Here is a 26,213-nt window from a genome sequence, read left to right on the forward strand (position 1 = left end):
ACCTCTAGACAGATCAGGTAGTGAAATATTGAAGTAAATAACTTGCCTAAACCTGTATGTGAACAGAAGTGGCTGCTCTGAGGGGGTGTCGATGGGCCACTGTAGACTTTAATTAGGTTAGAGGCAAATTCCAGAGAGCAGAGGAAAGACAGGGAGCCCGTGGTTGGTCAAAGTCCAGTATGCAGACAGGCCACCAAAAGGTAATCAGGAAGCCAGGGTAGGGGAAATGTTTTTAAAAGGCCTGGGCAAAAGTCTGATTCAGCAGAAATTTCTGGTACTTCCGGCCAAGTCCAGAATTACTGTGGGGGGGTGCGGTGGGGAGGGAGGGCCTGAAGTGGTGGTGGCTAGAGCTGGGCATAGAATGGACGGGAAGCCAGACAGCTCTTGAGATTGTATGCAGTCATTAAGGAAGTACTGGAATAAGACAGTGAGGATACAAAGGTGAATGTAACAGATTTCAGAGGAATGAAGAGAACTTAGTGATAGGGGACTAGGGAAATGGAGGTGGCAAAGGCCAAGTTTAGATTTCTAGGAATTATGTAAGGAATTCTGACAGAAATTGGTAGAGAAGAGATTTGAGTGGAAGAGATAAATGTTATTTTTGTTGTTGTTGATAGAATTTGAGATGCTGGCAGCTCTGCCATGGATGTGACAAGAAGTCAGTGACCGATGGCCTTTGATTAACTACAAAATAGGGAGGAGTGAAACCCCATTACTAGGAGATATGGAAATGCTTACAAAGGAAGTAGAAGAAACGCACATAGACCACATATCAGATAGGTGACAGTGAACACAGAGGATAAAGCCCTGACTTGTGTGGCAGAGATTAAAACCAAAGAGGCTGCTTTGATCAGAATATGTTTGAGGAGGTGGGATGAATGGGATCTGGAGTTTTGTAGAAAAACTTATTTCGAAAAAGAATTGCTTCTGATTTAGAGGAAAAAAAATTGGAAGGATAAATGGAGCTCATATCAGATGCTTTTGGTCTTCATTTCCTAGAAGCTGAGATCATCCACAGAGAATGAGGTTAGAGAATAATTTAGGGTTAATGGAAATATCTGGAAATAAATAAGAGACATGGTTATGAAGTAAAATGACTAAGAGCCACAATGAGGATCTTCACAATGTTAAGACATTTCCAGTCCCCTAGTTTTCTCCGCTCTCTAACTGGTTTTGCCGTTTCCTAGCCCTTCTTTCCCTTTCATTCCTTAAATCCTCTAGAATCTATTCCAGTAAGATTCAGTGTTCTTTTAGGTTCACCAAACTGACAAGACACACTTCAGGTAAAGATTCTTAAACAGAAAATTTATTGGAAGAATTTTGATACAATTATTTATTCTTTTTAGGTATATCTGATGTTAAACAAAATACATACAAGAATGTCTTCAAGTAGCAAAAAGTGAAGTATATACATTACTGATTTGTTGTACTTAAGCAAATAGAATCGCTCGCTCACTTTAGCACATGCAAACCAAATTACAACGCAGTCTTTGAAATGACATTCCAACCTAGCTTTGTACTCTTTGAAACATTTGTTTAGAAATGTTTTGATGCCACAATCTTCACCAAAGGAATCAGACCCAAATTCAAACTTTGCCATATGTTTAGAAACCATTAAAGACAGGGAGGTAAAGTGTTGTAACCGTGTTGATAATATACTAACAAGGGATTTGGCAAATTGTCATTTACAGTATTTGATATAAAAGGCCCATCCTATATATTGATCAAACTCACAAATACTGGGGCAAAATATCACTTGGGAAGAAATATCACTGAATTTGCTGTTAGAGGAAGCAGTGGGATTACTTGGCAAACTCTTGGCAGGGATACATCTCATTCAAAATGGAATCTTTACAGAGCTTAACTGATTCATGATGTGTGATATATAAACAAAATTGTAATACTAAAATTCAAAATAAAGCTTTATTTTCACTAGTAAAAGGGGGAAGTTTTACAGTGGCAGCAGCAATGAAAATAGATTAACAGAGAATCTCTAGTAAAATTTAGTATTTAGAGAGGAAAACATAACTATCCTAGGAATATTTAAATCATTTAATACATGTAGTGTTTTTTATAGGAACACCTTCAAGATATATCTCAAAGTTTTGGATGATACATCTGGGACAAATGAAATAGAAGGCATGCTATACACAGGTCCTTAAAGTGATATGAATATGGCAACTTTCCATAAAAACAAAGAAGACAATGTGTTTTCTCATTTGGCTATACAAAATATAAAAATTCAAGTGACCCAGGTTCCAGTCCCAGTTCTGCCAAAGTCTGGTCCAACAATATGCAAAACATAACATCTCTATATGTACTTCTACTATTTCTGTATTAAGATGAATGAGCAGCTCACTGGGCTACTTGAAAAGAAAATGGCCCAAGTGAGTGTAGTCACTTATTTGTGCAAAAAAGCCAAAGAAAAGCTGAGTTCTATAATAAACAGTGAATTATTGGTTTTGTCCCCAATCCTTACTGTTGTATCCACTAATATCTACCTTATTTACTCACTAGTAAACCAAACATTTACTGAGTATTTAAGTGTAAATTCATGCTGTTTTGGGATAATAGGATGTATCAGACATTCTTTTCTACAGACTTCCAACATCATGATCAAAATTACAAATACAAAATGAAATACTGTTATTAATTTTAAGAACAGATTACTATTAATTATGAAATAGATTTCTTCCTTTTGAAAAGGTGTCTATAAAATGTTATAAAATCAACCAGTGTCTCTCTCATGTCGTACAAAATTGTACTTCTTGAAAGACAATTTCCTAATAACGCAGTTAACGTCTCTTGCCAGTCAGTTTCTCTTGACTCACTGGCACTGACTCTCTTCTGGTCACTCCTTTTAAGCAGCCTACTTCATTGAGTGTCAATGAAACTTTACCTTTTTTTTAAGTCTTAAAAGTGCTAAAAGGAGTTCTGATTGCTCTTTTTAGCAGTTTAAGTTCAATGGCAAAGGTAGGAAATCGGCATAAGAGGATAGAAAAGGAATGAGTCTAAATAAACAATGTGCATGTATCAACTGTTCCCATGTCAATTTTGTCATGGTCATTGTTCACTGATTTTATAGGAGTCTATTTAGATCTGCTACAAGTTTTTGGGTCTTTAACTCATTGTAGAATGACACATATAAAACAGAGCAGTCCAGAAAAAGCTCTGGATTTAGAGTCAGTGCTTTACCACTATCCCCCAGGAGTCATTTAAATTCTCTTGCAGTGCTCTTCATCTGTAAAATGGGGTTAAGAATTCCTTCCTCACAGGGTTTTTAAGAGAATCAGAAGAGGAAACATTTGAAAATGCTCTGTCAATCATAAAATCATGCAAAGTTCTTTTTTGTAGAATGTGAGGATTTCAAATGTGATAACACGAAAACGGCCACCACACACACCACATAAACACTTAATAAAGATTAAACCCTACTCTCTCTGTATAATTTGTAGTTAGAAAATGGTTAAACATAAACCAAAGTCTGTCTTGATTTTATGGCTGAGACCTGAATCACTAAGGCTTCTGGGGGATAATGTGTTAAGACAATCTTCTTCCATTACTAAAACTTTTAATCAGTGTTCTTTAAAGAATAAAATAATTTCCATTTTTGCTAAAGTTCTTGTGAATTGGAAAATAATTTGTTTCGAGGATGGTGACAGAAAGAAAAAAAGCTTTCTCCAGGTAATGCTTTTATGAGGAGTTAAAAGTAGCAGTTTAGCATTTGGGATTCTGTTAAAACTTCAAAATGTTACCCTACTGAATTAAAACATTTGTTCTGTACAACATTTAATGCCCAATTTTGTGTGGCTCTGAGAATAAAGTTGAAAGTTCAAAAGCTCTCCAGTGACTGAAAACTAAAGTAGCAGGACTGAAATGATATAACCTGTGCATTAGCCTGGTTTCTAAAAAAGTACCAGAGTTCACAAAATAACTAAGCAATCCTTAAACTGGATTAAGCCTTGGGCAAAATTAACAGATGAATTCACTCGCAAATTAAAAGTATCCAATGCACAAATGTTATCAATTTTGTAAAAAATCAGGAACTGGTTTTACAAGAATAAAAAAGTAAAAAAGAGTTTAAAAAAAAGTGTATCTTCCATAAAGAATACTATGGAACTAATATTTGAAAACCTCATAATTAGATATGAAAAGATAATAAAACTCCGTTTATAAAGTGTGTTAATGTACCAAAAAGGGAGGTCAGATGTCCTTTATTTACAAATGGTTTTTCATCACATTCACAGAAAGGCAAATACTACACTGGAGAGGCAGCACAGTAAAATAGAAAGAACTCTCGACTTGGAGTCAGAAGGCCTGGATTCTAGTCTTGGCTTTGCCACTACTTATCTCTGACCTACAGTAAACGACAGCTTTTCTGGGCTTCAATTTTCTCATCTGTAATAAATGAGAGGTAGAACAAGGCTGCTTCGCAGGACAGTTCCCTTACAGCTAAAATTCTGTTAAACAATGCAATATTTTTGTTCTTAAATCCCAGCATTACATAAGAGGACGCTGCCGTATTAATCTCTAAATTTGCTCACAGTAGGTAAAAACATTAGAGAACTCTAACTGCATTTGTAGTCAATGATTTGGCTGCTTTACAAAGTGCACAAAAGTCACAGTATTTGGGTTACTGGCATCTACGTGTAAGCTCTGAAGAATGCTGAAGCATTCTGGACACCAGGGAAATCACAATGCCAATGTTACCACTTCCTTATGCCGGTGGGGACAACGGCGAGGCGCAAGGAACATTGAGCTACAGACAAACTAAACACTATCCTTCACAAGGAGTCAGCATTATAAGGGGGCCATCTTTAAGCCTTTCATCTGACTAATCTAGATTTAAAACCACAAAACTAGTGTAGGTATACTTCTACGTGGGAAAGTTTACTTGGCAAGGTAAACTTTCCCTGAGCAATACAAATTTGTTCTCCAGAGAATAATTTGGTTTTTAAAATATTAGCAATGTTATACTCAGATACTCAGATTTCCCCCAAAGGTTATTCTAAATTTTATAATACTAATCAAGTAGTATTTCTACTTGAAATAAAATGATCTACTTTAGCAAATACATCTGTGCCAACACTGATAAGACAAAGTAGTTCCTAAGAATGAAAAAGAATTTGCTTTTTCTCACTACCTTTTTACTGCTGCACGCACGGGTTTAAAGACATTTAATTAAAGCATAAATATTACTGCCAATCTGCCAAATGATAGGAGCTGGCAATCTCTTATAGCAGGTACAAAATTAAGAGTTTCATATTACTCTAATGCTCTATACAGACAATGCCTTATCAAACAAACAAACAAACAAACAAAAACATACTCATGCATTTGTGTATTCAGAGTATAGTTAAAGTGATGCATATTCTGACAAAAACTTCACTTGGAGGGCTCAGCGAAAGGCAGAAGTGGATCTTCAAAACGCACCGGTAAATTTTACAGGCCAGTGCAAATATTATCTGCATACGTGAAATATCAATACAATTGCACATAATCAGTTTTTAAAGGCACACATCCCAAATCCCTGTCTTCATCTTGATCTGTCATTTTCCGTAAAATGCCCAAACCCAGAGAACAGCGCAGGCTTCCATCAGGCTTGGCAGTGGATGCAAACTTCCAAGTAACTACTTACACGCATAATGAAGAAGCAGTACCATTAACAGGACATTTCCTTTTATATTATACTTTCCCTCTTCAAACATTTCAACAATTGTTTCAGTGAAACATTCCACTGCAGGAATTCTTAGCTTTAGAACTGCCGGGCACTAAGTAAAAATGTTTTGAAAATACTACTTAATCTGCAAAAAGACTATTGACAGTTCATGTCAATATGTAGGAGTTTAGAAAAGCATGAAGCAAGTAGTCTAGTTTTCCTAATACAATATACAGTAGTTCATAAATTGTGGGTCAGAAATAGGGGAAAAGATACTCTAAAACTTAGGGAAAATCAACAGCGATTTCTGCCACAGCAGTGAAAAAGTGCTTACTATTGATCTACATTCTAAACAATTAGTTCCATCCTGCAAGGTTTTACTTCCCCCAACAATTTCAATTGTTTTTAAGTGACAAGGGAATATGCGTTGCAATAAAATGAAGTAAAATGGGAAAATGTCTATCTAGATCAATATTTCCTCATAAAACACAGAATATTTAAATAGACTGTTCAAGCACTTGTCATCTCAAATTGCAATTTTATTTTTCAAATACACAAGAACCTAGAAATAAACTTATTAACTTCTAAGATACCTGTGTTAGGAAGAGTTCTATATTACCATGTTTGCTCTGTACCTTCAATAGTTCAAACTCAATAAATGCTGCTATAGGATTCTTGAAAGCAATTGTGTTTGTGAAACACTTGCACAAGAAAATTGTATGACTCAGCATTTGAAGAATGAAAAAGCAAAATGACACTGTCATAACCATTTCTGTCTTTATATTGCTTTTTCCTTTCATTAATAAAATCCACAAAAATGGCAAGGATAGATATAGGAAAGTTTATCAAAGACAGTAGCTTTCATAGAAATTTGGAATTTCGCGAATGTTTTAAGTAAGTCAAAACAACTGCCTGTATAACAGATGCATTTGCAATGTTCTGAAAACAGTCCACAAAATAAGTTAATGTGTAATTGATTTAAAAAGCAAAAAAAAAAAAAAATCTTTTATTTTTTGAAGAGATAAAGTAATAAAAGGAAAAGTTTTATCTACCTAAACCTATGCTGGAAGTACAAAGAAAGACAACCTGTATACGTTACTAACAAGAGTCTTATTTTGTACAGATTACAGAATATTCATTAAAGAAAATATGACTTTTGATGGTAAATTTCTATGCTGGCAAATACATTTTCTGAGACAAAGGCACTTTGAAAACCCAATATGGTTTGATTCATAAGTTTGCAAGGTACAAACAATTTTACAAACATATGATTAAACTGAAGAACGTCAACAATTGTGACATTACATATAAAACAGATTTCCATTTCTTTTTTTTAAATAACACTGGTTTTGTGGGAATGAAAGCAGTGGTTTCCAGCAGCTTCAGTGAAGACACTTCAGATAATTAGAGGCCCACAATCTGAATTTCTTACTGGCTAGGATGAGGGGTGAATATGAGGACATTTGAAATGAAAAACAAAACAAAACAAAAAAAAAAAAGGAAGAAAGAAACAAACAAAAAGCAACACCCTGGAACAAAACTAGAAACCTCAGAAATCAAAAAGGGTTTGGAGGGAAGAGCACAAAAGACAAGACCAGAAGTCCAGAAGAGATCGTCTTCATTCTGGTCCCTTTGCTGTGAACTCCCTGCAGAGTGCAAACAGCTGGCTCTAGTTGGTCTACTTGATGCTGGGAAGTTGTAGTGATGATTTCTCTGTTTCAAAAAGCTAGATACAATGTTTTGGATTGTACAGTACCAGAAAAAGTCGGTGCCCAAAAAAGCATAATTTCTTTTCATTCATTACATGGCCGCAAAGTCAATCTGTACATAAAGCTGTCTCACTCCAGCCTGAAAAGTTTAAAAAAAATATTAGAAAATCAAGCAAGCCAATAACAAACTATGTAGTTCAGAAAAGTAGTAGGGAGAAAAAAAAAAGTCTTTTTTTTTTTTTTTGAAAAAGGAAAAATTATTTTTCCCTTCAGTCTCTGGGAACTACTTATCCATTTTTCATCTAAAGTGCTCATAATTTTATTTTAGAAACAAGTATATTCATAAATTACAAAAGAGTCTCCATTTACCCCTACAAAAGAAAGTCTTGCTACTAATTACATGCCTGCCCAAGTGAATTCTGGAAAAATTAGTTACCCATCTACCATTATTCTGCTAGTGAACACCACAGTGCTTGACAAGTTGGCTACTAAAATCATAAGTCAATCCAGTCTAAATCTTCCCGTGATAAATGATTAGGAAATGCTTAAATAATTATATCCATCTATTGGTTATTTAATTACGTTATATTCCCAACTCCTCTGCAATTTTGGTTATGAATTTGCTATTCAAGGTCATTGTTCTTAAAAATGCCCCTATGTCTCCTGTATTATCCATTTTTCTATATGTACTATCTATAATTCCTTTTCTGTCTTCTCTCTTGAACCCATTTCATCAAAGCTTTTGCCACCTACCATTTCGCAAAGCTATCTGTCAAGGTCACCTCAAAGTTGCTCAGACCAGTAATTCTAAGTCCTCCTCTCAGTACTAATCTATCAGCAAGGACAGAGGCGATCACTTCCTCCTACTGAAACATTTTCCCCCTCTTGCTTCCAGAGAATGCTCAATTTGCCCTGTTACCTCACTTACCAATCTTTCTCAGTCTCCTCTGCTGTTTTTTTCTATCTCTGAACACTAAACACTGAAATACCCAAAGGCTCAGTCCTCAGATCTTTTTCTACACTTCTTCCCTAGTGGATCTCATCTAGCATCCAAACTTTCAATACCATCTATATGCTCACACCTCCCACATCTGTATTACAGACTGCAACCTTCCTACCCTCTACGTGACGGTTCCACTTGATATCTGACAAGCATCACAACACAGCCAAATTGAACACTATTTCCTCCCCCTCAGACCAGTTGATCCTGTATCTTCTATAACTTAATTCCATCCTTAATGTTGCAACTAAAGAGCTTTCTTTCTCTCACACCCAACTCATTAAGCAAAACCTGTTTGCCTTACTTCCAAATAATGCAAACCCAGAATCTGACCACTTTACATCACCTCCATTGCTACCACCCTGGCCCCAGTCACTATCATCTCTTGCCTAGATTTTGCAGTGGTCTCTAAACAAGTTTCCACGCTTCTGCCTTTGCCCTCCTTTGGTCTATTTTCAGTAGAGCAACTACATAGAATGACGTCACTCCATCATTCAAACCCTGCAATAGCTTATCGTCCGTAGTCCTTACAAGGCCACAGTCCATAGGATGGCATACAAAACCCTCCCATGATCCTCCTGGCCCTCATTACCTCTCTGATCTCATCTCTTACTCCTCTCACTTTGTTCACTCTACTTCAGTTACACTAGCCCTTCTGCCTGGAACAATGTTCCTCAATATAAGCACATGATATATTCCCTTCTCTTGTCGCATCTTTACTTAGACATCAGTAAGGCCTACCTGACCACCCTGTATAAAATGTATTCAATTCATTCATCCAACAATTATTTTCTGGGCATCTACTGTATTCCATCTAGCCTTCTGTCCCCTGGGAATACCACAGTGAACAAAATAGATTAAAAAAATATTCTTGTCCTCACGGAGTTTATATGCAACTGGGAACTAGGAAGGAGGAGAGATAATAAGCAAGTAAATATAGTATGTCAGATGGTGCTATCCAGGCTATCGAAAAAAGCTTGCTACAAGGGATGGTAAATGCCTCCGCACCTACCTTGTTCTCCCATCCCTAACACTTACTACCTTTTGATATATTAAAACTTATTTGCTGTGTTGCTGTGCTTTATTGTCACTGTCCCATTATAAAGTAATCTCTCCAAGATAAAGGATTTTGTCTGTTTTTTCACTGCTGACTCCCAGAACCTCAAGTAGTGACCAGCACACAGTAAGTGATTGATAAATATTTGTTGGAGGAACTAATTTCCTTCTTTCAAATAAAAATGATTTTTTTAAAAATTAAAGCATACAATCAGTTAAAATAAGCACTTTCTTGCCAGCACCATAGAACGAAATAGAACGAAAAGTAAATTAGAGTATTTAACCAAATAAATAAATAAATAAATAAATAAAAATAAAAACTCAAAAATACAAACAAAAAACCAGAGTGAGGGATAAAATGTTAACATTACCCTTTACAGTGCTTTCTGGGCTCCACAAAGTGTTACTTTCTAGCATGGCCTTTTCCCTAGCATTCAGGTAGGAGAGCTCTGTGCAACACTAATGAATGCTTAAGAAGAGTCGGGAACTACTCTAAATGGAATAAAGAACTGGCTAGACCCTGGAAGTTACCAGCACAGAAAACATTTTAGCTCTTTTGCCTTATTTAAAAAAAAAAAAAATTCTTGCTGTGGTAAAGGTAAATCTCTCTGAATATACATTTAATAGCATCCTCTCCTTAGGTTTGTGGCAGAAAAAAGACAGAACTTAATATCTGTACGATTTTGAGCTAAAAATTAAAACCAAATCTCAGTTTTTCTCATTGTAAAAGTATTCATAAATACCAACCCTACTTATCTCACAAAGTTATTACATATTCATCCAATATTTGACAAATATTTAATAAATTCTTGCTATACACCAGGCACTATTGTAAGGATCATATGTGAATATATGAGAAAGGATTTCATATGCTATAAATAAAACTATTAAATCAAATTGTCATGATTGATTACAATTATATTTTATTTACTCAGCCCAGACGACCCCTGAAATAACTATACATTTTTGTCCTTAAAAAGCAAAAACCATGTAATACTCATTGTGTTTTATATCCTGAGAATAATGTAAACCATAATTCAGTCAACATTTTTTAAACTGCAAAGATAGCTAGTTATTTTTAAGATCTATGCTACTAAGAAAATGAATGTTGTAACCTGCTGCCATAGTCTTGGACTATCCTCAGTAAATATTAATTGTTGTAGAAAGGAAAACAAACCAGAAGAAAAAATTTGGAAAAATAAATAGGAATATGGCTATAGAAAATTTGGTTTGTATTCGTTACCAATTCTCAAAAACTACAGAAGTTTTTGACTTTAGTTTTTGGTTGAACATATACTATTAATCTCTTTCCCTTTAAAATGAAGTTTTGAAAAACTGTCTTACTTTTCCATGTGGAAACGAAATCATTTCGAAACTAGTGAAATAGTGAATATGATAAAATTACAAGTCATGGACAATAACAAGCTGGGTCTAGGTTCCTTTTCCTATAAATTGGGGGTAATAGCACCTGTCTTATGAGTATAGATTAATATGCTAGATACCTATCAGAGTGCTCGGCACACAGTAGGCTCTCAGCAAAGGCTAGCTATTGCTGCTCTCACAAACCTAGGCATTTATTGGCCTCACATTCTATGGCTGGTCACTCCAGCCTCCTTAGGAGGTTGGGTTCTGGTGGACATCTAGAACATATGATGAAAAAAGAAAATGGAAAGATGCATAATGAAAAAATGCAGATGTAATACAAAGTCAACACTTATAAAAGACTTTTAAGAACACCCTACAAGCAGGAAAATAAGTGGAAAGGGTGGGAAAGTGGCTAGCCTCCTGGAAAGGGGTGGACAGCTTCTCCCTATCCCCACTCTTGCCTTCCATCGGATATAACAAGGTTGAGTGAGGTCCCTGGTCAGACAGGAAGGGATTACAAAGGCAGGAGAGTGGCAGGTGTGGATGGAGGTTTCTGAAACAGGGAACTCCCACTTGGGCTTGTGAGGAGGCTTTTGGGTTCCTTCCTGGGTATCAGTGTAACTTCTATTTTGAGGCTAGAGAATACAGCACAAAATCCTGAAGCAGGAAGCTGGGGGCTTAAGACTGAAAAGGAAAAACAGAAACAGGCAGTAGAGGAGAAAAGATGGAAGAAAGAAAGGTGTAAGTTCTATCAGGGAGTAAATGGTATGTATTAGCTTGATTGCCTTGTCAAACTGAGGAGGGTAATGAACCCCAAGCATATTCTAGATTTTTCTTCAAACATTGTTTCTAATAAAAGCATATTAAAAAATGGATAGATGACATCAGTTTAAAACAAGGAAAAAAAATGTTAACTTGCCTTCCTAATCCAGTATCCCACTTCCTATTCATATTAATATACTAAACATAAAAAATAGATTTTTCTCTTTCATCAATTCCCAAATGACAACTCATTTTCTAAAAGTTAGTGCAAGGGAAGAAACAGGGGACCTTTTCTATGCCAACAGAAAACCTTACAGTTTGAAAGCTGGATTATCACTTAACTGATAATCCCAGAGGAATCTAAGTACTGAAGCGACGGAAACTAATTCACCTGTATTACTCTATATTCATGCATAGCAAGCCAACTGCTTTAGCCATTAAAGATCAACTGATAACTATGGAAAATGAAAATTAAAAAGACATGGCTAATATACAGTTCTAAAATAGTCACAAAACTTTTAGTTTTATAAACAAAACAGAAAGTTATAATTCTCAAACTTCTGATGTTAAGTCTTTTCAATTTAAAGTTATCCTCATAGAAATTTTTAATACCTTTTAACCAAAAACCATTACTTAAATTATGACTTAAGATCAGCTATAAGAAAGACACCTAAAAATGTCATAAAACCGAAAAGCATAACTTATTCCTCAGAAAAGCCTTCCTTTAGTCTTTTGGAACTAAGACTACCAGTACTTCAAGTCCTTCTACAAAAAATATACCTAAAGCATGAGTGTAAATTTTTTCTCAAAAATGAAGTAATTTGAGTTTGATTACTTTTGGTAAGTAAAATCTATGAATAAGATTCAATTTACAATAAAAAATGTCAAAAAATTTTAATTTCATTTCATAAAAGGAGAATGTTACTGCTAGCCCTGGATATACACATAACATTGTGGATGTACGTTACTAGGGTGTAAGCAGAAAAGGAAAATAAATTAATAAAACATTTCAATTTTGCACATGTCAGAATTAAATAACAATCACAAAACAACATTAAAATCATTAAATATACTGACTGAAAGTTATTCGTAGGGTAATTCCCCTCTCCCCTCCACCGGGAAAAATGTGTTGAAACACATTTTTGTTCCATCTTCATTGAAGACCTCAAAGAGTATCTCCAAGGAATGAAATAAAGTTGGCTTGACCTTAGCTAATAAAAAGGCTTAAAATATTTTTCAGAGCTTAAAAATTTCAAAACCCAAATACAATTTCCAAAACCAAAGAAGCAGCTGAACAAACTTTCAACTTCAGCCATTTTAAAAGCCAAGATTTCTAAGGTTACCAGAAGAACCTCCCTCCACCTACTTCAATTACAACTTCAGCAGTTCCTAAGCACAGACGCAGCTGCTCTCTCTCATTTCTAAACCTAGACACTGCATTCCTTCTCAGAGGGAAAAGCGTGACTAAGTGCCAAAGTCGTAAGAGAGTATGGGATGTCCTAGAGGTCAACAGAAGCTCTCAGTATGAAGATGGAAGGACATGGTGTTACCAGGAGAAATCTGAGATTAAAGGAGGGAACAATGACCTAGAAATGGCAGTGAAAGCAAGGTTATTGTTAGTCATGCTCTCCTTTTGCCACTGAAACAGGGATGGGTGAAAGAAGGACTCAGACATACTGTGAAGGCCTCACATACTTCAATATGAAAGTCCTAATGATACAGACTTATTATACTGTCTGTTAATAAAGAGGGCTAGTTCTTAAAATTCTGGAGTAAATAAGTAGTATCAGCACATTGTTTTGTAATAGAGTAAGTCTTGCTGTCACTTACATATAAGATTATTTCACTAATTATTCCCAAAGGAACATACCCATACATTTCCCTTTATTAAAGATGAGAAATTGTTTAATTTATGCTAAGGTCTGAATTTAACTAAACTACATATTATGTTCTGTTGTCCACGTCTTGAGGATATGATGTGCCTCTCTTTTCCTCTCACTCTTTTCCATACACATACGTATGTATGTATATATATATATATATATATATATATATATATGCTATGAAGTCTCATCTCATCTAAAATAATGCTCCATCATTTTTATTTTTATTTCATGACACTGACACTTTTTTAGGAATCCAGACTAATAATAGTCTTGTAGAAGTTTCCGCAAGCTGGGTTTGTCTGGTTGTTTGCTAGTGATTAGATTCATGTCAACCATTTCTGGCAAGAGAACCACACAGGTTATGTACCCTTCCCACTGCATCACATCAGGAGGCACACGTCAGTTTTTAAGCACAGATTTTTAAGACATGGGGCAAGTTTCTTCATTAGATCTATGTGTTAAATACTTTTGGCAACAGTGTCAACATTTAGATTTTTGGCCAAATACTTCCAGCAAACTAGACCAAAAGAAAAGAATTTCTGTTTTTGTCTCTCTCTCTCTTTAGATGTTCTTGATACCATGTTCTTATTCTCCCAATATATACAGAATAACAGTAATAATCACTCTTACTTTGATTAGTCACCTCACTGTCAACTCATGATGGCATAAGCATTCACTGAAATAATTTGGTTGCAGGCATACACTGACTACTAATTCATGATTCCCAACACAGTATTAAGAGAAACTGAGCAGCACATTAAGCTAGTAAATCACACAGAAGTAACTATGGATTTATTATCACACAAAAACGGTTAACATACTGTGTTTCCCTGAAGATAAGACCTAGCCAGAAAATCAGCTCTAATGCATCCTTTGGAGCAAAAATTAATATAAGACCCAGTATGTTTCACGTTATGATGTGATGTGATGTGATGTTAAAGACCCGGTCTTACAGTAAAATAAGACCGGGTCTTATATTAATTTTTGCTCTAAAGGACACATTAGAGCTGATTGTCTGGCTAGGTCTTATTTTTGGGGAAACACGGTAATTTGCTTTCAGCTAAAGCCACTGACAAGGCATTTTTCTTATCCCAAGTGCTATTTTAGAATTCCTGGCTTCATCTGACATGTCTTAAAAGGTATGCAAAGTAAAGGAGAATGTACTTTTTCCTCAAGCAACTCAAATCAGTACAACGATGAGTCAATAGGACCATCTTCCTTTCATTAACTAAAATAAGGATCTCCCAAATTTGACTCTGTGGTTGAAAAAATAAAGGACACTTATGCTTACCTCATAGTGTAATAAATAGTATTTAATATGTTAAATAGTAAATACTTTTAAAATCAGTAGATATAATAACTTCTAAGACCCCAAAAAGAAGTTTAGTAAAAGTCATACCTGAGTAAAAATATTATGTGTTTGGCTTAAAATCCACCTGGCGTCAGCATCAGGTGCTACTACTAATTTCAAGGTCCCAACATAAACATCAGAACACAAGGTCCAGAAGTGCTGTTCTTGTAAATTGTAAACTCCTTGTAACTGCTGCACCTAAAATACAAAGGGTAAATATTAATATCAAATCAAGTATAAATGCCCCACTTAAATTATTATGCAATGTATCAGTGAACATGGATTCTACCCTCTAGTAAACCATGGAGGGATGTCTGAACTAATCAACAAATACCTACTGAGTAGTCAGGTACCATGATAGGTGTTTGGGAAATATGAATGAACATGTATCAAAATTTGTAGGGCACAGTTGAGAATGCCTAGAAGGAAATTTACATTTTCAAATACATCAATCAGAGAACAAATATACACACAAATGAGATAAGAAACTGTGAAAAGAAAGTAAATTCAAAGAAATAAGAAAGAAGGAAATAAAGAAATCAATGATCTTGAAATAAAAAAAAAAAATAGAACTCACAACATAAAAAACTAGTTCTTTGAAAAAATTAATGAGTTAGAGTCAGTGTTTCTTAATGGGGCTATATTTTGGACAGCACAATTATTCACTGTGTAAAATTGTCAGAAATTATGAGACCTCTGCATCCTCAGGCCTCAGGGAACTAAATGCCAACATATACCCTTCCCCAAATCACGTGACACCAAAAAGGGAAGGATGACTCTAAGTGTTTCCAATGGCACCTTAGGTTGAGAACCATTGGCAAGACATACTGATGGAGGTAAAACATTTTAAAATAAAAGAATATGCAATTAAACAAAATACAAATTGAAAAAGGAAATAGAAGTAAGAGATTTTAAAAACCGTAAAAGGAAATACTATGAATACTATGTGAATGTATCATGTGAAGATAGAAAATATTACAACTATGTAGAATCCAAACATTTCTCACCATCTCTACTGCTATCAGATTAGTAGAAGCCAGCATTATCTCGAGTCTGGGTTAATACAATTAACTGGTCTCTATTTCTAGCCTTGTACCTCTTCCATCTATTGTCAACACAGTAGCCCAAGTGAGGTCTGGTTACTTTAGGTCAGATGCTGCCACTCCTCTTATGAAAATACTCCAGTGGCTTCCCATCTTACTCTGAGTAAATAAAAGCGAATGCTTTCACAATGACTTACATGGACCCACGTCACCTGGCCCCTCGTTACCTTATTCACCTCATGTACTACTTACTACTCCTGCTCTTGCTCACTCTTTCTTAGCTACACCAGCCTCCTCATCATTGTTTGAAAAGTCAGGCACACTCCTCTCGCAGGGTATTCGCTATTCCCTTTGCCTGGAGTGTCCTTCCTTCCAGATTTCTGCATGGTCCACTTTGTTTGGGCCTTTACTCAAACGTCATCTTCTCAGTAAGCCCTTTATTGTTACCTTATCTAAAATTAGATGTTTTCATTTTTCAATTTCTCTGCTTTGTTTTACTTTTGGGCACATAGTATCGTATAACACATTATTTATTTATATTATTTATATTGTTTATCATCTGTCTCCCCCGGTAGAATTCAAGCTCCGTAAGGGAAGAAATTTATTTTTCTTTATGTTTTGTATCCTGGCCCAAGTAAGTGCTCAGTACATTATACACATAAAATGAACAAAAACACAATTTTGGTGCTTGCTTTGGCAGCACAAAAATTAGAATTATACAGAGAAGATTAGCATGGTCCTTGTGCCAGGATGATATGCAAATTTGGGAAGCGTTCCATATTTTTGTGGTAACAATTTCACAATGTTACATGTGTATCAAAACATCACACTGTATACCTTAAATATATATATATTATATATATATATTTATCATTTTTACCTCACTAATGCTGGAAAAAATAAGTAAAAAGTGAAATTGAAAAAAAAACAAAAACAAACCCACTATTTTGAAAACAGAGACAAAAATGGATGAATTTCTGGAAATATAGAAAATGCCATAATATAACAACAAAAAGGAAAATGTGAAAGGACCATTAAAAATTGAAAAGGCAATAAAAAAATTCTCTTACATAAGTCCCAGTCCCAGAGGTCAAACTTTCAAGGAACACATGACCTCTGTCTTAGTTTTTCCAGAAAACAGAACAGAGATGCTACCTCATATTAGTAAGAAATAATCTTGACCTCCAACCAGGTGAAGACAAGAAATCATAAACTAATTTATTTTATAAATTAAATAAGCTAAATCTAACAGCATATTAAACAAATAACATATCATGACTAAGTTGGGTTTATACCAAGAGGGAAAAATAAAAATCTCTATTACTGTTATTCTTCAATAATGAAGAAGAAAAATCATGTAGACATTTCAATAAAAGCATTATAAATTATTTAATAAAATGCCACACTTATTTATGATTAACAAAAAAGTGATTAGGACACTTCCTTAACTTAATAAAAGATATCTACCAAAATGAACAAAAAACATTTAAAGAAGAGACCTTAGATGTATTCCCTTGAAGATCAAGAAAAAGACAAAAATGTCCAAATTACTGCTACTGTTCAGTATTTCTATAGAGATCTGGAGAGGATGAACTAAGATCAATCAATACTCAGAAGTTAAAAATAAAGGCTCAATATAAAAAGATCTTTACAACAATTACAGCAGTTTAAAAAGAGAAAAAGGTTCCTCTGTGAAACGGTTAAACCAGGATTCCTGGAAATGGTCAAAAAGCTGGATGATCACATGTACATTATAAAAGATTCTGGCAACAGACAAAAGTCTAGACCAAATGCATTTAGGATTCTGAGATTCTCTGATTTTTAAATCATCTATTTGGAATGTTAATTAAGATAAAGTTGAAATTACACCTACCAAATTTTTTTTTTTATCAGAATTTGATAAATGTCGGCATCATTTCCCACAAGACAGTTGGTGAGAAATTTGAGACAATACCCACTGTGCCCTTTTTAAAAAACTTCTTTACTAGGAAAGAGGTCAAAGTGGACTTTCTCTTCCACTTTCAGGATTCTGACAACATAATGGTTTGAACCTACATTTGTCTAAGTGGCACCATTATGGAATGGTCTACTGTTAGTGAAACAACAACCAGACTTAACAGATTTCTTCTACTACTACCTCCATAGAAATAGCAATACAAGGACAACCTTGCAGTTATCCTACAGACTAAGGAATGATTCCTATAGAAACTGGCTTTAATTCTCAAATTAAAAGATGTGCAGACAGTGTAGCTACAGATGAAAATCCATGTTGCTTTTCCAACTCTGACAGTGTGTGGTACAATAGAAAGGGCGTAAGCTTTAAAGTTTGAGTGGTATGTGTTAGAATCCTGATTCACCACTTGCTTTTGTGGCCTTAACTAAGTTACTTCAATTCTCTGAACCTCAATTTTAATGTGGGGAAGAAGGATGAAACTGGCCCTGTATGGTTATTGTTAAGAACAGAAACAACGTACATATGTCACTTAGTATTGGAACCAGCTTACGGCAGGCATTCAATAAATCGCCTCTTTCTCTTCCACAACCATGCTGACTAGTCCTACCTTAAAATCACAACCACAGATGTCAAATGGGCAACACTTCATTTTCCCTACATCAAAAAAGACTATTTTACACCTTCTTTTTCTGCTGGTTCTATAATCTCTGCATGATTACACTGCCTTGGACGTTAAATTGTAGAGAAAACAGAAGCAAACAGAAAATCCCTTATCCTGTACCACCAAATCCACCAGTCGGCCCTCACCTATGTCAGCACTTTTTGCCTTCTCTTAGAGGATACAGTTCCCCTGGCTACAGTCTACAATTAATTTCCCCATAGTACTTTGAGGCGGAGGGTGGGGGCTCTATCCTTTTTCACCTTCAAGAACTTCATTCCTTCAGTTACCTCCTTCACTACCATATCAATTTCTTCCTCTCAGTTGGACCATTCCCATTGTAACAAACATGCTCTAGAACTGCTCTGTTCTCTGCAATGCAGAAATCACTAGACACGTGGCTACACACATGAAAATGAAATGAAATTAAAAAACTAATTGTGGAGCCACAGTTTAAGTGCTCAATAGCCACGTTACCGTGACTTCCACATTAGACAGTGTAGATTGTAGAACACTTCCATTTCTGGGGAAAGTTCTTTGGGAGAGCACTGTTCTAAACTACTCCATTTTAAAAACAAATACCCTCTCCCTTGATACATCCATAGCCAAGCTATCAGCTCATTTCTTTGCTCCCTTTAACAACTCTTCTTAAAAGAGTTGTCTGTAACCATGATCTCTACTTCCTCAATTCACTTTCTCCTTAATCTACTCAAATCACTGATCTCTCCACCTCCACTGAAACTGCACTTACCAAAATCATTCATGATGTTTGTGCTGCCAATCAGTGATCATTCCTCTGTTCCTACCTTAATTCCCTCACAAAAATATTTGGCACAGTTGATAGCTTCCTCCTCCTTCGCTCTGTGACACTATATACACTCTTCCAGTTTCCCAGCTCCCTAACTACCCCTCCCTCTTCTGGCTTTCCTATCAGTCCTCTAAACCTGGAGTTGAAAGTCGAGCTAGAAGAACAAAGCTTAAATGCTATTCATATGTTGATGACTCAAAACTCTTTCTGCTTCTAACCTGTCCCTAAAATGCCAGATTTGCATATTCAACTACTAACTGACTTTCCTCTAGAAGTATAGTAGGCATTTCAGTTTTAACAAATCCAGACTAGAACTCTTGATTTGGGGGAAATTTTCCATCCTCAAACCTGCATCAACAAAGCCTCAGTCTCAACAAATGGTATTGGTACCAGTCAATGCCTTTTCTTCCCCTCTGCTAACATAATCTATCTCCAAAAACTTATCCAAAATCTCTCCATAGCTCCACCTTCACTGGGACCACTGGAGTCCAAGCCATTTTCCCACTTAAGCCTCATAACTGGTTTTCTTTGCATTTATTTTCCCTAGAATTTATTCTGTAATAGCAAGCAGAACAATCTTTTAAAAACTTTTTAAAGTTTTATAATGTTCTTCCTGCCTGAAAGCTTTCTAATGCTTCCCGTTGAATTACAATTAAATCTAAACCTCTTAGTAACTAGACCAAAACTGCTATATGATCTGGCCCCTACTATTCTCTCCAAACTTTCCAGCCACTCTTCCCTATGGATGGCCTTTTTTTCTCTTCTTCAAACACACTCAATTATTACCACCCACAGAAGGTTTGTATTAGCATTTTCCTCGAGTGCCTAGCGCACACTCTTCCTTAGGATTTCCATGTGGCTGACATCTTGTCATCAACATTTCATTTCTTTGACTATGGCTTCCTCAGTAAATCTAATGTCACCATTCATATCTACCACTTGGCTTTGTTTTATTCCTATTATTGTAAATATCACTGATATTTTATTTATTGATTTATTCTCTAGTGCCCATGTTTCTCCACTAGAACATAAGCTCTTTAAGAACAGAGACTCTGTCTTGTTTACCATTACTTCCTTTGTGCCTCAGAAGAGCATCTGGCACAAAGCGGGAGCTCAAATAATAATTATGAATAAATGCTTATATCATCTGCTATTCACATCTATACCTTAAAAGAGCTGCTCAATTTCTAGACAAGGACAACTTCCACCACATTTTCCTTAATAAAGTTCAATATTTTCCAACAATTTTATTCTGGTTTGTATAAATGGCACTCATGGTCAGCATTCAATCTTGGAAGAAATACTAAATTACACACACATGCTACCCATATTTATAAAAGTTAAAAACCCTAACAGCTTGGAAGCTGCATAACATCCAATGGTTTGGAAGCTTTGAAACTTACCCTCTGATAGCACTGAGGCAGAGTATTTTCCAACAGGGGAGGAGTTCTCTGCATTAATATTCCAACGGACTCTCTTAAAAGAGGAATAACACTAAAAAGGAAAACAACAAATTTATTAAAGCCACATTCTAACAATCCCGTCCTGTAAGAAAGTAATAATATACCTACCTCCCTATAGAATATGGTAAGATTTATCAGAATAATATGAGGAAAAAGAATCTAGTCATTGTTCTAGATTTTTTATATGACCAATAAATTATCTAAAATAAAAGAGCTAGAAAAAATGTATCAATGTATGAAAAACTAAACTCAGAGTACGGTATAGTATTGGAGCATCTTAAAAATCTAAACACTGCAATCATTCAACTGTTATTTAAAACAATACTTCAAATAGCCAGAATCTTCCAAGGTAATCTATAAAGCATATATGGCCACTGGTCCTTAACATTTATCAAATATTTATATGCATTTATCTGAATAATACCATTAAGAGAAATACAAAAATATTTAATATGGCATACATTAGTCCATTTGTCCAATATTTTTCCAATCCGATTACATGGCAGTCTTCTTTCATTATTTAAAAACTATGGGTGCTGGATATAACCACATATCTGGCGAATCAGCACGTCTAGTGACAGGGCCCCAAAGTCTGTATGTATTGATGTAGAGGACGCTCAACCAGAATTTGGAAATTACCGCTTCAGGCTATTTAAGTGATTAAATGTACAAAAACAATTAATCATATAACGGTGAGGGTGACTCTAATGCAATAATTCTGTTAACTAGCTACACATCAAATTCACCTTAGAGTCTTGTTTTCATTTCTGACATACTGAATCAGAATCTTTGAGGGAAGGTCGAAGCATCTACGTTTTTAAAAAGCTTTCCAGTGATTCCAATGAGTCAGGGTGGCGAGGCACTGCTCTACTGCTTGAAGTAGACTGAGAGCGGAGGTCAGAAGCAGCTTCAGTACACTTACAGCTTAAGCCAGTGCTCTCTTTAAACTTGTAGAATCTCAAACTTCCAAAGAAAAACCCCTCCTGAGTGTAGCTGTAGGAGACAGAGATAAAAGGAACCATACCTTTCAAGCAAGGTAGAAGTTGAAGAATAACTTAAAAGATTAGTGGTATTTCTGACAGATGGAAAGGAAAGAGAAGATATTAATGAAGACCCAAAGGAACAGAGACAATGCTTGTCTCGTTCACTATTATATTCCCAAGGAGACCTAGTAAAGTGCTGGTCAGAAAACGAGCCCACAATCAGTACTTGTTGGTTAAATGAATGATAGATATATAGATATCAGATGTTTTAGAATACAGATTAAGGAAAGGAAAAGGCCACAGGGAAGAATCAGGAGAGTGTTCTCACACTTTAAGTGAACAGTGATAAGGACCTGGATAAGGAGGGTAACAATAGGAACAGAGACAAATAGGAAAATTAAACAAATACTGAAATAAGTGGTGTATAACTGGATGTAGAGAAGAAACAGTGAACCAACAAGAGCAAGACTAGAAGACTAAAAATATGGAGGGGATGGCAGTAATGAAGATGAAAAGCTCACTATTGATATTACAGTTTAAGTCACATTCAAGTGAAAATATTCTTCAGATAGTGATTTAAGAGCCAAAATTAATCACATGCCACCCTTAATTCCTTCTTCCTTAAAAAGCCCATGCTCTAAACCACCAAGTTCTCATGATTTAACATCCTAAATATTTCTTGACTCTATCCCCTCCCCTTCTTTCTATTACATACACATGTTGACAATAATCTCTGTATCTTCACTTGGATCATTATAACAGCCCCCTAAGTGGTCCCTTTACCTCTAGTCTTATTTCCTCAAGTCCACTGTGAGAGGCAAACTCAAAGCCGGATCCCACTGACCCCAGTGACTCCCTAGTATTCATGCTCCTGTGTAATCCCCTCCCACTGAGCGTGGGCTGGACCAGACAGTAACTCGCTGCTAATCAATAGAGTGCTTCAAAACTGACACGATGTCACTTCTAAGATTAGGTTAAAAGACTGGCTCCCATCTCCTTCACCTTCTTCTCTTGCTCTCTCACTTGCTCGCTCACAGCTGCCTCGTAGTGAGCTGTCTTATGAAGAGGCCCAGGGCAAGGCCTCTGGAGAGGAACTGCGAACCTCAGTCTAACAGCCAAAAGGAAACTGGATACTGTCAACAACCACTTCAGTGAGCTTGAAAGTGGATTCTCCCCCAAATGAGCCTTTGAAGACTGACACCTTGATTGCTGCCTTGTGAGAGACCCTGAGCCAGAGAGCTCAGTTAGCCATGCCCAGGTCCTGAACCAAGGTCAACTAAGAGATAACAATGTGTGTTATTTTAGCTACTGGGTTTTTGTATAGGTAACTAACACAAGCGTTCTTTATAAAGCTATTAGACTAATCAAAATCCCTATCTGACCTTCTCCCTTCTCCATTAAAAAGAAACTGAAAAGCTCCCTGTTGCCTGGGGGATTAAGTGTGAGCTCTTTAACATGGTATATTTTGGGATCTGGCCCCCTCTAGATTCACCTTCTTTCAGTCTTGCTTCACATTTTAAGCTCTCTAAACATAAACATACTTGTACTTTACCTTCCTGTTTCTTCCTTTCATGCTTTGGCTCATGCTGTAATCTCTTCCTAGAATGTACCTAAACTGCCCTTTAGTCTGGTTTCTATTCTGTCTTTAAAATCTCAAGTGTCACCCCTTTTAGGGCCTATTTCTTGACCCCAAACTGTATGAAATGTCTTCTCTGTGCTATTAAAAAAATGTGTGATACCTATGGTAAGGTTAGAGGAAAGAATGGGTGGGAAAGCAACTGGCAGCGGGATTAAGGATTTTGACAGTGAAAGAGTAAGTTATTCCTTTATCTAACCTGAAGATTAGTGTCTATTTCTATCTACTGTGCTGTTATTAGATGAGGACTCCTTGTGCTTATAAAAAAGACAAACAATGGTATAATAAGATACTAATAAGGTACAATTCAACCATCATGACATTTTTTTTCCTCTCTCCATCCTCATTTCTCAGGAAAAAGGATCAGTCACAGAGTGTTTTTATATACCTAACTTATAATTTTTATGTTTTCCTACTTTCCTTACTGTACTTCTCAGAAAATGAGGCACAAAAGTGGTTCCCCTAGAATAACTGTTTGAGAATAAGAAAAAAGTGGGGAGTTTTCCATATGTCTCTTAAATTTAGATATTTTGGTAATTTCCTCTCCAATCTTTATCCCAAGAACTGCTAATAATGCCTGGAGACAGCTGAGGTGGACAATGCACTCATATGGAAATCATGATACTTCAGTTCTAATTCTGCCATTAATAGCTTTGGACAAACTATGTAACTTAGCAGAGCATCAGTTTTCACACTCACAAAATGAGAGCATGGATTAAATAAATATCTAGGCAATTTTTTCCATCTTTAATTTATTTTTCATTCAATAAGAAAACATGGTCAAACTACAAGGAATACAGAGAGAGAATACATGTGGAAATGAAAGAAAATGTAAGTTGCTTTTACATAGTACAACAGTCTCCAAATGAGATAAGATATACTTGGCAAACTGATTTACTCCATCATTAATTAGGTAATGCTGCAAATGACTATAGTAAGCAACCAACACAAATAAGCAATTATTGAGCACTACTATATGTTTTGCTTAGCATCAGATTTTCTAGAACCAGATGGAACCTTACTCTGAAATGGAGGCCTAGAGCACCCAAGTAACTTGCCTAAGAACATAGCGAGTGAATGGGAAAACTAGAATAATAAGACCAGGTCTTTTGACTCCAAATTCAATTTTGAAAAGTTCAAGTCAAAAAAACATTTATTGTATGCTTACAATGTGCCAAGCGTATGTTAGGCACTGGAAATAATAAGATAAATGACACACAATAACTTATTTCAAAGGATTTCATAACTACTGAAAAAGCCTATGGTACAGTCGATGGAAATCAGGCAACAAACACTTATTCAGGGTCCACCGTTGGGAAGAAGGCACATGAGATTTCAAAACAACTGTAGATTATGCCTTTATCCATTTTCATTTCCCACAGACTTTGGTGAATGGTTTTCTTTACTAGTATACTGATAACTTACTTTGTAAATATATCTTTAAAAATAAAGGTAAGTGGGAAACAGGGGGATAAAAGAGAACATGCACTCTACTATAACAGAAGGCATACAACATGAACAGTACTATTATTTAAGCAATAGGTGTAAAATATCTTTTTGCAAAAAACTTTTACGATAGTTATTGTTTTAGAATACCTAGGGCTAGTCTAATTTTTCCCCAAAAAAGTTAAAGCACAGTAAGAGATAGTTGAGCCCAATCTATAATAATCTTTTAGCTCAGTCAGAAAACATTGAGAACATTCCCTTAGTACAATCTCTTAATCAGTGACCCAGGACAACCATCTACACATTTATCCAAAACTTTGTGCAAAATTTTACGTGTATATTCCATATGTGCTGCCTCCCAAAGTCTGCTACTCTCTGCTACTGCCTTTGTAAAAGATAACTGTACTTTCCCTTTTCTCCTAAATTTCACTTTCACATGTGGCCCTTGGTTTGAGAATTCTAGAATTGGTGAAGAAGTCCCATGATCACAGATTACCCACTATTAGAACTAACAGGGAATTTAGAGGTCACGCACTCATTTTACCATTCAATTCAAGAACCATAAAGCAGAGAAACATTTCAATAACATTAACATTAGAAGCAAACATTTATTTTAAAATAACTAAATAAAAGACATCACAACTGATATAAGGAAATAATACAGAGAGAGTGTGCTTTTTTACTAAGCGTCAATTGAGGTACCAATTTTGCTATACTATAAAATTTGGAATGGTTGCCTGTTTAGATATAATTATAATAAAATGTTTACATTCAATAATAGGAAGCGGGGCCGGCCCGGTGGCTCAGGCGGTTAGAGCTCCATGCTCCTAACTCCGACGGCTGCCGGTTCGATTCCCACATGGGCCAGTGGGCTCTCAACACACACACACACAAAGGCAAAAAAAAATGTAAAAAAAATATATATATAAAAAAAAAATAAACCCTAAAAAAAAAAAAAAAAAAAAAAAAAAAAAAATAATAGGAAGCATTTCACCAAAGCACATGGATGCATCACACTAATTTTTTCCAATAATAATTTTAAAATAATGTAACCATTTCAGCTGTAGAAGCTATAACTAAGTCATGAAACTGAGGTGGGAGAAAGGTGCTTGCTAAATCACATGATGATATGCAATTTAGAACAAAAGTCAATTTCTATAATAATTTCAAAGGTCATAAAAATGTAAAAGAAACCTGTAGAAACTCTATTTTTGCCTTTTAAATTTGTGTTTAGCTCAGGAGTTTGTGTCCATATTTTTCTGATTAACTATTGTAATGAGGAATCATAAAACAGATTTTAGCATGGATCTACGTAGCCATAATGAAAGGATATGGGAAAAAAACACAAGCATAGCAAATTCCTGACTGAGCTAAGGCTTAGAGCTGTGTCCAAACCAAAATGTAAGCATTTGGAAACAATTAGAGGTTGACTTC

At 35.6% G+C, this 26,213-nt stretch overlaps 1 protein-coding gene across 2 annotated transcripts in view; it reads right to left on the reverse strand.

The window, feature by feature from the left end:
• Window positions 1–1,284: 1,284 nt before the first annotated feature.
• Window positions 1,285–26,213, reverse strand: part of SLC30A7 (solute carrier family 30 member 7) — a 67,036-nt gene continuing 42,107 nt past the window's right edge. The window contains exons 9-12 of one of the 2 annotated variants that reach the window (XR_013991695.1): window positions 21,461–21,707; window positions 20,655–20,745; window positions 14,837–14,986; window positions 6,182–7,507 (exon numbers count right to left, since the gene is read on the reverse strand). Coding sequence is in view for 1 of the 2 variants with exons in the window: in XM_081025561.1 (XP_080881687.1) it covers window positions 7,460–7,507; window positions 14,837–14,986; window positions 20,655–20,745 (289 nt within the window). In the remaining variant the exon portion in view is untranslated. Of the gene's footprint in view, window positions 7,508–14,836; window positions 14,987–20,654; window positions 20,746–21,460; window positions 21,708–26,213 lie in introns of both variants that reach the window. The other variant, XM_081025561.1, reaches the window with a different exon arrangement.

This window comes from Rhinolophus hipposideros (assembly GCF_964194185.1).
Source record: "Rhinolophus hipposideros genome assembly, chromosome: 19".
NCBI classification, from domain to species: Eukaryota; Metazoa; Chordata; class Mammalia; order Chiroptera; family Rhinolophidae; genus Rhinolophus; species Rhinolophus hipposideros.